At 57.0% G+C, this 15,354-nt stretch overlaps 1 protein-coding gene across 1 annotated transcript; it reads left to right on the forward strand.

Annotated features, from left to right (window-relative positions):
- The first annotated feature begins 6,499 nt into the window (after positions 1-6,499).
- On the forward strand, positions 6,500-10,201 carry C23H1orf216 (chromosome 23 C1orf216 homolog). The gene is made up of 2 exons (XM_048327318.1): positions 6,500-6,581; positions 7,837-10,201. The coding sequence occupies exon 2, from the start codon at positions 7,853-7,855 to the stop codon at positions 8,669-8,671; it is 819 nt and encodes a 272-aa protein (XP_048183275.1). The 5' UTR covers positions 6,500-6,581; positions 7,837-7,852; the 3' UTR covers positions 8,672-10,201.
- Positions 10,202-15,354: the final 5,153 nt, after the last annotated feature.

Raw genomic sequence — 15,354 nt, forward strand, 5'->3', positions numbered from 1 at the left:
GGTAGCGGAGGGAATTTCACCCATGCAGAGAGAATTTGCCGGGCTGTTCCCGCCAGCACAGCCCCTCGCTGGGGTCTGTCTCGCTGGGATGATGGCTGATGGGAACAGATCCACCAGGAAGTGGGGGTTTATCTTGGCATGCCGCTCTAATTGCTGAAAACTCTGCTTTCTGACCTCAAAAATGTGCCACCACTCCCCATCTGGCACAGGGGCGCCTGTGGCACAGCACAGCCAGGATCGGCACCAAAAAGCAGCGGTTGCCAGCCACAGTCCCCATGGAAAAGTGCTCCTGTTCCCAAATTGTTATGGTATTTTGGTTTTCCTTCTTCCTTCCCATCTGTCTGCCTTCTCCCATGGCTTAAGGAGATATGAACCCCTTACTGTGCCATGGAAGTGGAAGAAAGAGAAAGGAAAATGTACATAGACAATGGAAATCCCAGTATTTCCATCTTTACTAAAGCACAGAGGATTTCAAGCATATGGAAAACATCCTTTTCAAACCAAAAGGCACCTTCTGCTCCATTCTTCTGCTGTGGGGATCCCAAGTGGCTCCTGCTGCTTCAGTGGCCATCACCATCATCACCAGGATGCTGTGGCAGGTGCTGGTGGGGCTGTGGAGCTCATGGGGACACAGGGACAAGCATAGTGGCACCTGGATGATGCCAGGCCAGGAGCGGATGGGCTGTGGGACCCCTCCATGGGACACTGCTCCTCGCAGCCTGTGCTGGCCAGGTGGGCACCAGTGCTGAGCCCACATCCAGCCATCCTACCTGGCTTCAACCTGGACAGTCATTTCATTGTACAACCAAAATTTTAGGGTTTTTTTAGCCAGTTGTGCTCTGATTGAATTTTTAACAGATGTTTTGACTTGTTATAGGTGAAGGAAAAATAACTCAAAGTGTTTCTTGATTAGAGCTTGTTCAAAGTTCTCTAGTGGAACTGTTTCCACATCAGAAAATCCTGACTATGTGCAATCAAACATTTAATTTCCACGGACGCAATATCAGAGGATTCCTTCAGGTTAGAATCTGTTACAGTTATTAATCAAAGCGGAGCAGCTGAAATGAAACCTTTTATTGAATGTTGTGACAAAGGGATAAATTAAAGCATTTCTGGAATGTATCAGATTTGGGTCCAAGGCTGAAATTTAAAAATCCTGACGTTTTTCTGCGTTATGAGGTCCAAATGTGGAGCCTTTCTGTGTCAGAATGAGTGTGCAGCAATTGGGGGGTGCTGGCAGCTGCGTGGCCGTCACCGTTCCATCGGCAGGGAGGGAGGGGACGGTCCCGTCGCTGCCGAGGGGTCTGGGCTGCAGGACATGTCACACATTCCCTTCCCAATTAATGACAGCAGCCCTTCCAGGGACACTCTAGTGAGGATCCCGCGAATGTTTCCCTGCGTGCCGCGGCCCCGGAACCGCCAAGGGACAGTGACCAAATAAAAAATATATACTTCAATGTACACAGAGATTTTCATCCCCAAATCCTTGGAGAGAAATAGATCCATCCACTGGAGAGCTCTGCCTGCAGCCGGACTGGGATGGGACCGTGGCTGGAGCAGATTTGAGGACTCCAAGGCAGGGACCCGCCCGCCGCGCTGGGAGGGGACGCCGAGGGGCAAAGCCACCCAGAGGCACCGGCTGTGGCGAGGACCTGTCCCTCCCCCTTCCTTTCCATTTCCCAAACAATTTCCTAATCAGACCTTTCTGTCTGGAGTTTATTAGTGATTCACAGGCCAAGAGGAAATGATGATTTTTGGGTCCTAGTCTGATGGAAGGGGAGGAGTCGGCAGCAATATTCCCCTTTTGTGGCTCAGCAGCGGATAAACCGCAGAGGAAACGTCAACGGGAGCCAGCCCTCCTCCCTTGGCAGAGCCCTGCTCCCCTGGCCAAGAGAAATCCATTTTTGGGGGGGTTTTAGGAAAGCAAAGAGTAAGGAGGCTTCCTCCCCAGCATGGGTGGTTTGGCAAGGGGGTCTCTGCCCCCGCTGGGTGACAGGGCTGCGTGTCCCAAGGTCCCCATCACCGGTGGCTCATCCCTCCGGCAGGAGGGTCGCACCTCCGCTGGGCTCCCTGGCCCCGCAGCCCCTTCCTCCTCCTCCTCCTCCTCCTCCTCCTCCTCCTCCTCCCGGTGCTGCCCAAAGGCTGATTGTTGGGGCTGGGAGCTGTTGGCAGTGAGCAGGCTCTGACCTCCGGTCTGGTGCAAACGGTCTGGCCTCCGTGGGATTCCCAGCTCCTCTGAAATCCAATCTGGCTGCAGATTCCTGGCATTTTTCACCAAATGCAGTGCATCTGCCACTGCTTTTGATTCTGATTGAAAATGAATTCGAGTTGCAAGTAGACATCGGGCAGCGGGACCAGCCAGGAGCTGGGGCTGTGGGCAGGGGAATGGGGTCACTTGGATCCAGCCCTCTCTGCCCCTTCCCCAGCCTTCGAGTGGTGTTTTCCCCAGAAAATCCTGTGGGAAATGCAGACCATGGGATGCTGCGCATGAGAGCAAGAGAGGGCTGGAGCTGGGGATGGGGATGAGGATGGAGCAAGGCCAGGGATGGGGCTGGGCTGGCAGTGGTGCTTCCTCCCTCCTGACCGGCAGCTTTTCCGGCCCCTCTCCAGAGAGGAACGCCAGCACTTGTACAGCCTGGGGTTGCTTTTCTTTTCCTCAGCCCAAAAAAATGACCAGGATCTATGAAAATAAGAGCGTTGTTTTTAAATTTTGTGAGGCCAAGAGGACAAACCTGTTAATAGCATCCCCCTTCTCCTCTTCCTCTCTCCATCTGCAGGACCTGCCACCGTTCCCAACGTGAGGTTTTCCAGCCCCAGCTCTGCAGTAACCTGGCAGCGTGGTGGTCCCAGTGGCTCCTGTTCCCACTGGCAACATTGGACCTCAATCCTCACAGCCCTCAATCCTTGTGAAGGCTCTCACAGCCAGGGACATCCATGGCCACATTGCCCAGAGATGTCACCCATGGCTTTGACCGGATGCTCAGTCCCAGTTTCAGCTGGTTGTGGGGAGAGCTGCTTCCCCAGGACCCCCTCACTCCCCTCCCCTTGTATTTACCCGAATGTGTTTACAATTACTGGGAATGCCAGGGAATGCAGAGCTCCGTGGCCAGCGAGTCAGCGGCGGGGCAGTGTGGGCTGGAGGTCAGCACACTGTTTACTTTAATTTCTCTGAGAGCTTTTTGGGAGATTTCCCTCCTCCATTATTAAACTCAGATGAGCCGCTGGGGAGGTTAGGTCGCATGTGGTTCAGGGCACTTTTTTCTTTTGTAATTTTTTTTTGTATTTGCAATGTTTCACCCTTAACTCTTTCAGGACAAACTGCCCGTCTCAGCACTGGGATAGCAGGATGAGCCCACGAGTGGGATGGTAGCTCCTGGATGACCTGTGTCCTGGATGGGCTGGTGCTGGAGTGCTCAAGGCTTGAAGACACCAGCATGAGCCCATCCAAGCATCACTGGGAGGTTTAGGTTGGATATCAGGAAAAGGTTCTATCCCCAGAGGGTGCTCAGGCACTGAACAGGCTTCCCAGGGAATGGTCACGGTCCCAAGGCTGCCAGAGCTCCAGGAGTGTTTGGAAAAGGTTCTCAGGGACATGGCAGGATTCTCAGGATGGTCCTGTGCAGAGGGCACGGGGGCTGCAGGCAGAACCTGAGGACCAGCAGCACCAACACTCACCTGCTCCTGCACCCCCAGCTCCCGGCAAGGCCGCAGATCCCCAGCCCATCTTGCGCCGGGCAGTTTTGAACTCCGGTGCCTCCTTCCCAGCAGAGGGGTCGGGACTGGCTGTGGCCACGACACGGGGCTGATGTCATGCGGGCACAGGGCCAAGTGCCAGGGCTCCTTCTGGGACCAATTTGGTTCAAAGCCCATGGCACGTTGCAGCGGTTAGCGGGACGCGCGGCAGATGAGAAGCAGACGGCGGCTCCCCTGAGCGGGATGAGCGCAGGGAGAGGGGAGCTGGGCCCTGGGATTGAAGGATGATTTCCACCATGGCCAGTGCCAGGCTCCCAGCTCTGGTGTGTCCCTCCCTGCACTCTGCTGGAGCAAGGTCACAGATGCCATGGAAGTCTCCTGGGTGCAAGGGGGCTCCCTCAGCCAGGACAGGCCCTGAGGCCAGGGAAGGGCAGGGCATCCGTGCCCCAGGGAATGGCCCTGGTGGAGTAATCTGGTGCCAGTGCCTTCTGGAGAAGCTCCAGAGGGTCACCTCCACCACCCTTCTCCCTTCCATGTGCAGGATCCCCAGCTCCAAAACCCCAGTGCATCAAGTCCTGTGCTCAGCCTTCTTAAATGATTTTTAATTTCCTGGAGGGAGAGCTTTTAATTTATTTCTGGAACAAAGTGGGGGAAGGGGAGGGGAAGATGACTCTGAAATCCATCACTAAGCCCCCTCCATTTCCAAACTTTCCCTTTCCCACTGTCCCTGAAAGGACCAGCCCAGCCCTCCCTGAGTCCCCACGTCCCCTCTGTCCTGTGCCCCAAGCTGGGGTTCCCTGCTCTGGGATTCCCACAGCGTCCACGCAGGCAGGTCCCAGGGGAATGGAACTGTTTTCACAGGAAGCAGCAAATCCTGCTGGTCTCCATCAGACACAGACAATCCCAGGAGCTGAGCTGCACCAGTGCAAAATCCCAGTGAGACAGACCCCTAAAAACACTGTTTCTGGATCCCTCTGTGAGCCCAGAACGTCCCTGGCTCCCACCATGGCTGGCACTTTGGGGGGGAACCCCAAAACCCCCAGACCAGTGGAGCCAGAGCCAGGGCAGCAGGTTTGCAGCAGGCTCCAGCACATCCACACCCGCTGGCCTGTGGGGATTCCTGGGCTGGGGACAAGCAAAGCTGAGAGAGGAGCAAACCCTGTTCCGCCCTGGAGCCAAACTCCAGTGGCGCTCGTGGTTTTCTGTGCTGTTGAAATCTAAACAGGAGATGGAAAAGGCCTGTTTGGGATGTGCCTTTTGGTAAACTGGGGGAGAAGGTCCCCAAATGGATCAAAATTCCCTCTGTGCTCTCAGTGATGAAAATTTCACTCTGTTTGAGTTCAGGCCATGATGGGAGTGAAGCCCAGAACAGCACAAAGCAAATGCTCGGCTGATGGCAAAGGCTGAGCTGAACCCATTGTGAGCCCAAACTCCTGTTTCTGTCCTGCCCATTCCCAGACGCCTGAGTCAGCTCCTGCCTTTCCTGTGCGACGGGAAGGGTTTGTTTCTTTAATCCCAGGCTTCCCCTGGAGCTGCAGCCCAAGTGTCCCAGTTACAGCGCTTGGTCCTGCTCCTCCGACTGCTCCTCCATGGAGTTGTCAAAGCCTTTGGAGCAGCCAGGAGCAGGAGAGGTTGTCAAGGGGCCTGTCAGGCAGATAAGAAATTAAAACAACTTATTTATTGGCCACATATTCCACTGCTCCAAACCCTCAAAATGTCATGAGGGAACATCTGCTCTGGGTGTTTCTCACCTACATCCCACCTCCAGCAATCCAGAGCTTTTAAAAGGATCTTTGTCCACCCTGAAAGCACCTTCATCCCTCCTTCCTCCCCCTCGGGGTAGGTGGGAGGCGCCGATCCCAGTCTGGTCTTGGGCTGCGGAGCGCTTGGGATGTCGGTGCTCTGCTCGTGCCATGTCTATCCCAGAGCTCGCATAGGATGATAGGGAAGGCCCCATCGGGTGACCCGGCAGGAGATGGGACCATCCCCGCCCGGGGCAGCTCTGTGGGTGATGGGGCTGCCCCCACCGCGGCTCCCAGCCCCACAAAGCCTCTTTATCTCCCGAGACGCTCCTGGTGCTTCATGTGACCCCCGCGCCGGGCGGGGGCTCATGGGAACCGTTTGATGTTCCTGAGCCTTTTCCTTTCCCAGCGCGGACACCCCGGCTCCGGGCGAGGGGAATAAAGAACCCACTGAGCACTCAGCTCCGTCCCCATCCCCACGGGGACCTGCTGAGGCTCACGGGACCCACGGGCCGGTGGGAAGGAGCCAGAGTGTCCCAATCCAGCCACCCCGCCCGTGTCGGGGAGCGCCCAGCAGCACCCACGCAGCGCCGGGCTGTGCGTGCCGGGGGGCTCCAGCTCCTTCTCCCTGACACGGGTGGGAGTTTTCCCTTTTCCGCTGGAGGACAACGGTTGGAGTTTCCCGAGGGATGCCGTGGGTGAATAATGGACCCATAGCGATACACAGTCACGAGAACCGGGGGCGGGTGGCACCGGAGGGCACCGGGCAGGACCGGGCGGTTCCGGGAGCGGCCGTGCAGCCCCATCACCTCCCTGAGCATCCTCGTTCTACCCCGAGCATCCCCGCCTCCCCCGAGCATCCCCGCCTTCCCCGAGCATCCCGGTCCTCTCCGAGCATCCCCGCCCCCCCCCAAACATCCCCCCCCCCCCCCCCGCAGCATCCCCACCCCCCCAGCATCCCTGTCCCCCCCAGCAGCCCCGCCGGCGCCGTCGGAAGTGCGGCCGTGACGCCTCCCCACGCGGGGCCGCTTCCGCTCCCGCTCCCACCCGCGGCGGCGGCGGCAGCGCACGGAGCCCGGGCCGGGACCGGAGCCGGGATCGGGACCGGGGCCGGGACCGGGGCCGGAGCAGGGCTGGACCGGGGCGGTGAGTGCGCGGGGCCGAGCGGGCGGTGGGAGCGGAGCGGCGGGGCCCGGGGGTCGCGGGGCCCGGGGGTCGCGGGCCGCCCCCGGCCGGGCTGCGGGTTCAGGGGGGCTCTGCGGAGGCTCTGCGGGGGCAGCGGGGGGGTGGGGCTCAGGAGGCTCTGCGGGGCTCTGCGGGGCTCTGCGGGGCAGGGATGCTCCTCGACTCGGCCCCTCCGCCCGCGTATTCCCCCGGCAGAGCAGCTCGGCCCCGCGCCTGCGGGGGGAAGCGCTCGGATGGGGTGCAGCTCTTTTGTGGGGTGCAGCGGTTTTACGGGGGTGTCACCCAGCCCTGGACAGAGCGGATGTCAGTGCGGGGGGCTGCGGGGCGGGGGTTCTGGGGTCCCAGGCCTCTGGCAGCACCCTGAGCTGGGCACGGGCTCCTGCACCCCTCCTGCTGCCGCGCTGCTGTCCGGGGTCAGACCGGGACACCCGATGGGTTCCTTCCTGGGATTCCTGTGAGCGTGTCTTTGTAGGAGGGAGCTTGGAGAGCGCCTCTCGCTGCCAGGGACCCGGCAAGGAACACTGGGATAACCTTTCCTTTTCTGGCCCAGTCTGTTCCCAGCCCTGCAGAGAAAGAAGGCCAGTGGGGTCACCGGTTTGGGCGCAGGCAGAGGCCAGCCCCCTGTCCTGATGCAGGGTTGATGGCAAGGCTTGTGCAGAGAAGCCCAGGCAGTCTCACCTGCTGAAAGTCATTTATTGCTGTTGGGAAAGCTGTGTTCCAAGTGCACCTGTACCAGCATGGAATTAATTGCATCAGCCACGGTCCAAATGCTGCCAGCAGCACTTGCAGCTGCGTGCCTGCGCCCCGTGATGCCCTTTGGCATCACCCAGGGGATGCTGCAGGAACATGGGGTTGGACTGGAGCTGTCAGGGAAGACAGATGGGATGGGAGGTGCCTCCTTGAGCTTCTGCATCAGGTGGGAAGATGCCCTTGGATGACTGGCACCCCTGCCTGTGACAAGTGGTTGGAACGAAATGAGCTTTAAGGTCTCTTCCAACCAAATCCATTCCATGATTCCATGATGTTGCATGGGGACCTGCTGAGAGCAGCAGTCAAACACCCAGGAACCCTGAGCCTATGATGGATCCGGTACCTTTAAAGAGGTAAATAAAGTTAAGAGAGTGTTTTTCCCCACTGTAGCTGCAGGGAAACCAAACTCTGGTTGTGCGGGCCCAGGTGCCCACAGGCGTGTCACGGCTCCATGTCTCTCTTGCAGGCAGGACACCAGCAAGATGTTTGCTGTCTGCCCGGCAAATGCCCCATTCCAGCAGGGCCGGGGGGCCCCAGCGCCGGGCACGGCCATCCCAGGGGCAGGACATGGGCCAGACTCCAACTCCAACTTCGTGGGAGAGGTGTGTGACAGCAACGAGAACTGGAGCCAGCCAGCGCCTGGGTCCCCGCCGGAGGAGGGCTCCAGCCAGAGCGAAAACACCACAAATCCGTCTGATAATCTGCTGTTATTAATGCAGAGACAGATGGTCCAGGGCCAGCTTAGGGACGCCGCCCCGGGCCTGGGCGACGTGCCCCCCGAGCAGGGGGTGCGCAGCCCCCCCGAGGGAGCGGAGGTCGGCGGGGCGGGGGGACAAGACACTGCCGAGGAGGGGGCCAGGGGATGTGTCAAGCCCCCGAGCTCCCCTGCAGAGGACAACGGCTACGCCAGCAGCTCCCTCAGCATCGACAGCCCCGACAGCACCTGCAGCACCACCTGGGACCCTCCTGCCTCTGCCCCCCGAGCCAGCAGCCCCCCTGAGGCAGGGGCGGCCAAGCCCGAGCCGGGGACCTTCTTCCCGGCGCTGGCAGAGGCCGTGCAGCACCTCCAGGACAAGGAGCGCTTCAAGGAGCAGGAGAAGGAGAAGCACCACATCCAGCTGGTGATGTACCGGCGCCTGGCCCTGCTGCGCTGGATCCACGGCCTCCAGCAGAAAGTTGTGGACCAGCAGAACCGGTTGCAGGAGAGTTTCGACACCATCCTGGATAACCGCAAGGAGCTCATCCGCTGCATGCAGCAGGGCCCGCCCTGCCTTGCTGCTGCGGCCGCCCCTGGCCCCTGAGGTGCCACCAGCGCTGCCCAGCCCAGCCCTCACCCTCTGGATGGTGTGGCATTGGCTGGTGGCATCTCCATCCTGTGCCAAGCGCTCACCGGGCCCCTGGGTGCCCACCCTGCCCTTCCCATGTCTCTCCAATGCAGCCAAGAGTCCCCATTCATCTCCATTACCCTCTGCATTGGAATTTGTTTTGTCCTGCACCCCAGTCCGGGGTCACACTGGGCTGGGTTGACCTCAGGACCTTGGAGTGTGCTGAGCCCGAGGTGACCAGGCTCATCTTTAAGCCTAATCTAAGTCCATTGTTGAGCCTGGCTGAGCCACACCAGTGCTGGGATGGCCATGCTGGAGCTGCAGGGCAGTGAGGGCCCCAGGGCAGTGAAGCTTCTAAACCTCCCTGGGCAAAGCACTTCCAGCATGTGCTTCATCTCCATCACATCGCACCTGCACCGGTGCGTCCCTGCAGCCACAGCCCAGCCTCTGGTAAACGTTGCTTGCTGGTGAGAGTGAGGTGTCCTGGGCTGTGAGAGAGAGAAAAAAAGTCATTCTGAAAATTGACCTCAGAATACTGAAAATTTAAGTCAAATGATCCAACACCAGTATATGTTTTTAATGTCAGTATTAGAGAAAAGTTAATTTAGGTCTATGTGTGTGTGCACGTCTGTCTGCTGTGGGCAATGCTCTCACTCAGTGCATGATCCCAAAGCTGCTCATGAACTTGTGGTGTTGGTGTTTATATTAATTTATCATTTGAGAGCAAAGAAATATTTTTTTCTAATCTTCATTTTATCCAATGGGAGCTGTACACAGAACCCAAAGAACAGTTGTCTTAACTAGAGATGGAAAAGGAGCTGCTGTGTATGTTTGCTGTGCTTTGCTGTGTATCCATAGGACACATATTCCATTTAAGTGCTGATGTGGAGGAGCAGCAGTGGGCAGTGAGGGCTCAGCTGGAGGGCTCTGCACTCCCCATCCTGCCCCGGTTGCCCAGCAAAGCCAGGCACTGATTCCATTTGGCATCTACAAAAGGAGGGTGATGCGGGATTCCAGAGCTGCCGTGTCCCCCCAGCCAAACTGCTTCCTGCCATCAGAGGAGCCACTTCACCAGGGCCCCAGTGACCAGCACCATCTGGTCACATCCTGGCACCCACCACCCACCAGATGCTCCTGGACTATGGATGAACAACCATGGCCAAGCCCACCAGCGACCCACAGGCCGGGGGCAGCACCAGCCTCCTCCTGCCCCACATGGGGCACAGCCAGGCTCTGCTCCCCCTGAGGCTGCTGCCAGTGGGTGAAGTGAGGAGATCCACAAAAATCCTCTTCCAAAAAGGACATTTTGGTTGCAAAGGGTGCACTCAGCTCAAAGCAACCTGTGCCAGCACTGGAGGATTCTGGCAGCTTCCTGCAAGGCTCATGCTGCCCTCACCTCCCTCCTGCTCGCTCGCGTCCAGCGCCTGCTGCCTGTGTCACATCCCAGACCTGTGATCGTGGGCATGTTGCGCACCTTAATAAAAGCCTTGGAGCTGAAGGAGCCGAGCCCCAGCTGGATTTGTTCCTTTATTTCCCTTCCCAAGGGAAGCTTGGGAAGCAAGAGAAGCTTCCCAGCTGCCGAGCTGGGAGCAGCCGCCCCGTGCTCACCACAGGGGCTGGAGCTTGCGCAGGTGGGACCGTGGGTGAATGGCAGCTCGAGGGCACAGGTCTTGGCACCTTCCTCCCATCCCTGCATCCCTGGGCATGCTGGCCTGCTGGGTCAGCCACGCTGTGCCAGCACCAGCAGTTCATCCAGGCTTAAGTTCTAAAGATTTTTTAAACACCGGCGTGTGTTGCTCCTCCTGTCTCTCCCGTGGCCGTGGGGCAGCAGGCAGCCGGCGCTGTGGTACAGTCTGAGTGCAGGATTTACCTTCTGCCCCAGGAGAACGTGGCTGGAACCGGGGGGACCGGATTCCCGGATTCCTGGCACCCTGCCCTGCGGCCCTGCTCGTGGGGAGGGCTGGGGGCAGCTCCGGGTGATGGGGGTGGCAGATAACAACACCTGAGTGTTGACCCAAAGGTGACTTTGCCTCAGGCTTCACAGAGATTAACTAGAGATGAAAAACCGAGGCTGTAGCAGCCCTTTGAACCCTCCCTCACCTTTCCCCCCCGCCCCTTCCTGCTTCTCCTTTCCAGCCTCTGAGTCTGTGGGAATCCAGGGATGCAATTCAGGGATCCATGTACAGACACAGCAAGGCATGAAGGGCAGAGCGACCACATTTTTCCACCCTCATCCGTGCCCTGCAGCCAGGGCTGCTGGGAGGTTTGTCCAAGCCCTCGGGGGTTCCCTAGGATGTGGGGTGCTGCTCTCAGCCTGTTTCTCACCTCGTCCACTTTCCACAGAGTCCACGCTCCATCAGGTTTGGGGGAACATGAGCCCTCCCAGCCCCGCAGCAAGACCAAGAGATTCTCTCTTTATCTTGGTCAAATGCTTTACACAAATAATTATTTCCAAGGTAAATATTGTGAAAATCCAGATTATTTGCTCAAGAAATGAAAGAATAACTGCGGGAGCACATCAAAGAGGTGGATCTGCTCTGGCAGCTAGAGGCTTCCTCCCTGGTTATTGGGACCCCAATGCTCCTGCCCCAGGACCTGGCTGGAGATGGCCAGAACTGATTTGCAAAATCAACTACAGACAGAGCTTTTCCACCCCCAGCTCCCGTGCCCAAATGAGATTTGGGAATTAATTAAAAACCTGACCAATTGTGGGGGGAAAACCAATAAAGACACAAAACACTGCAGGGTTGAGCCCAGGCCAGCTTGGGGGGGCAGGGTCCCACTCTGCCCCTGGGACACACCCCCCAGGACACTCTGACCCTGCATCCCATGCTCAGCTCCCTCTGGGTGCAATCCAGATGGGATGGGTGCCACAGGCAGGCACTGGCATGGGGCTGGGATGGGGATCTGCCCCAGGACTCCATGCCAGGGATTTCTCCATCCTCAGGGATTGCCAAGCCTCCCTAAAGGGGCTGCATTCTCACCTCCCAGAGGGATTAACTTGGATCTCAGGGGAGATGCTCCAGCCCCAAACCCCCCCAGGTCGGTGGGAATGCCCCCAGCAGGATCTGGATGCAGCCGTTGTTCCAGGCAGAAGCCTGGAGCCATGATGGGGCTCCCTGCCAGCATGGGGGGATCTGAGCTGTGGACCCCATGGCATCTGAGCCTGAATTCCCATGCCTGACCGATGGCCCCTCTGGTTTTAAAGCCTCCTCTGAAAGTTTATTTTTACTATTATATCAAATCCCTGTGACACTGGGCCGGTTTTACTGCACAAAGCAAGATTTGGCAAATGCTGCCTTGCTTTGAAAGTTAAAATAATGGCATTAAACCAAAATCAAGTATTTATGAAGCTTTGGAGGGAAATATTTTACCTTGTAATTGGAATCCACTCTAACCCTTTCCAGTATTTTGTGGGCTTAGAAAAAAGTCTTTAAAAATAAAATCGAATGATGTGATAACTGATGCAATGAAAGTACAAAAGAAAATTAATCATCTCAGGCCATTATCCAGAGATCCAGACTGGGACACACTTAAAGCATCCCAGGATCCCTTGTTTATTGTGTCTCAGAGACTTCCAGATCCCACATGTTTGGTTTGCAGTGGGAAAAGGGCTTTCCTTGCTCTCAGCTGGGAGGATGAGCACTGCCAGAGCTGCTCCCCTCACCCCAAATGTCACATCCAGGCAGCACCCAGTGTGGTGAGAGGTCCCACCCCCCTGGGCACCCCATGTCCCACCATCACCAACCTTCCCAGGCTGCTCCCTGGGGCATGGAGGAGTGAGGCTGCCCAGAGAGATGAGCTCAGCCCTTATAGGATCCATATGTCCACTGTGCTGGGAGCACCTGCCACTGCCTGGGAGGTCCAGGAGGGTGGTGGGGAGCAGGGGGGCTCTGTCCTGCTGCTCCAGTCTCTCCACAGAGAGATCCTCCTTGTCCATCCAGGCTCCTTTGTCCTGCAGCCCGGGGTAAGTGGCACTGACCAGTAGGAACTGGAGGGTTGGAGGCAGATCCTGGGAGTTCACGTGTGGCTCTGGGCCTTGGTGTATCTCTCCAGTTCCAGCAGCATCCACTGGGACAGAACCACCATTCACAGGATTTTTCAGGCTGTTCTCACTCCCTGACGTTTTATATTTCTTTTTATCTGCCTCACACTGGCAGAATAAATACAGAAGAAATACAGTCACCTCCTGCTTGAAGCAGAGCAGAGCAGCACTGATGCCGAGAGCTCGGGGTGGACAAGGCAGGAGACAGGATCGGGAATACCAGGATCTTCTCCCAACCCTGCGCTGCTGAGGTATCAGGACACATTGCAAACCCTGCTGCCCTTCCAGGGTACTTCTAAAACCTCAAAATGCATTAAAATCTGGGCATCATCCCAGCCGGATCACTGCAGCTGGAAACATGCACCTGGAGCGCCTCTGCCCATCCACAGCCAGAACTGGACCACGCTGGGATGTGACCAGCACAGCCTTGCTCAGGGTGAACATCCTCCTCACCCTGGCTTGGATGGTTCATTTTCCAAGACCTCGTCCTTTCCAGCGGCGTTGGGATGGGCGGGACCCCGAGTGCTGGGCTCTGCCCGTGGTATCTGATGGAAACGTAGTTTGAGCCTCCCTTCTTTAATGATTCCCTTTGAAATGTTGTTGCTTCCGCACATCCCCCTTCGGGGTAGAATATTAAGCAAGAGCAACTCGGCTGGAAATTCAGATTGTTTTTGTGTCTGTTTTCATTTACATTTTAATGACGGAAGAGTCGTAGCAATCGGGCTGTTTGCAGCAGGGCCAGGGAAAAGGGGAAAAATCACCTGCCACCACCTCACCTTTGCCCCTCATAAATGGCATCAGGACCTAGGAATCACCAACCTTTGGCATTAAAGTGCTTTTTTCCCCTTTCTCCTGCCCAGGCAGGTGGGATTTAAGTCAGAAATGGGCTCTTGGACCCCTTGCAGGGGCTTTGCCCAGGTGCAGCATCGAGACACGGGTGCACCAGGTGTTTGGGTGCTGGGTAAGGGGATGCCGTGTGAAGAAGTGAGCACGTGGATGCTGTATATTTGGGATGGTTGGGTGCTGAGGCCAAGGGTGCTGGTGCTGCTCCAGGAGCTCACTGCACTTGCAGGAGGAGGGGAAAAGAGGTCCCAGGCATCATTATCTGCCTTGGACAGAGGTGGGTCAGGATTTCCCCTGTGAGAGCAGAGCCCCATCCCAGGAACCAACTCTGTGCCTCACCAGCAGCCCATGGCTCTTCAGATGAGGTATGGGGATCCAGGCCTCCCTGAGAAAACAGCTGGGAGTAAAGATCACTGGAAGAGAGGCAATAAACTCTCGGTTATTCTTCTGCCAGGGAGGCCAATCGAGCTGCAAAGAGTGCCCCAAGGCCAGCCGTACATCATTATTTCCTCACGCGGGTCCCCTGTGATGTAGTGGCTGTCTCGCTGGAGGGAATGCCTTCCCAGTTTTCAGCATCTGCACTGGAATATCTGGAGCCCTGGAAGCATCGGGTTGAATCCCAAAAGCCCCAATGCTGCATTTTATTCCTTCAAGATGATAATGATCCAAGTGCTGCATGCACGGCCTGTCCATGGGTGTTTGATTGAGGGCTAAAAACAAAGGCTCTGCCTGGACAGCCAACAAACCCCAGGGGCTCACTGGGGGAGCTGCTGGCTCCTCCTGGCCAGGATGGGGGGACACCATTCCCCACGGGCTGCTGCACATTGGGATGGGGCTGGGGGCTGCTAAAGACAGGCTCCAGCTCCGTGACATAGGTGGGACTGCAGTGTCACCACTGCCAACTTCTGCAGACAGAAACCCCCGGGGTGCAGACTGGGACCAGGTTCCAGCCTCTGAGATGGCCAGACTGATCTCCAAGCTCTCTCTGTGGACCACTGGAAGTGGATGAAAGTTCAGGTTGGTGTGGTGGAGTGAGGCTTCCAGCTTGTCTGTGCTTAGATTTAAAGTGAAGTGCCTGGCTTGGCTGCATTCACAGACTCTATCTATGTTTTCCATCTTGGAATCTCCATTTTCCTCTGCCCTGGCTTGATTTCTCTGCTCTGGACAGACCCGGAGGGAGAAGGCAGCTTCCAGCTCCCAGTCACGGATGGAGGCTGCATTTTGCACCAACGACAAAGTGAAACAACAGAGAAATGCATTTGAGTTTTTTAAGTCCTTTGAGGGCTCAGCTCATTTTGTTTTCCCTTCCCAAAGCCTCCTTTCCCCATGGCTCCAGCCCTGCCCTGCAAGTGGCACCATCTGTATTTTCACATTTGAGTGCTGCCAGAGGGAGGAGTGGCACCGTGGCACCAGCTGTGCCAGGACCCAAGCGCTGGATCCAATCACCATGCCGGCCCTTTCATCTCCTGAATTGTGGCACACTTGGTTTCTCAAGCCATCCAAAAACTTCCCAGAGTGGGGAGATCCAAGCTGACTTTCTGTCTCCTTTGTTTTCTCCAGGAGGGCAAGGAGGAGGATGCAGAGCCAGCACTGGGGCACGTGCACCCCAGCAAACCCACTGGAACCTGGGAGAAATGCAAACTTTTTAAAAATTCATGAAAACCAAGGAATACAAAGCCGAATTAGGAGAGCCAGTAGTGCTGGGCTGAGTCTGTTTGGTGTTGATACTGTGCAGAATTAAGTCAGACTGGTCTTTCTTGTGGCCAGAGGG

The sequence above is a fragment of the Corvus hawaiiensis genome, chromosome 23, assembly GCF_020740725.1.
Source record: "Corvus hawaiiensis isolate bCorHaw1 chromosome 23, bCorHaw1.pri.cur, whole genome shotgun sequence".
NCBI lineage: Eukaryota > Metazoa > Chordata > Aves > Passeriformes > Corvidae > Corvus > Corvus hawaiiensis.

Excerpts from the sequence above, each read along its gene's own strand:
- C23H1orf216 (XM_048327318.1), top strand. The coding sequence starts at position 7,853 with ATGTTTGCTGTCTGCCCGGCAAATGCCCCATTCCAGCAGGGCCGGGGG.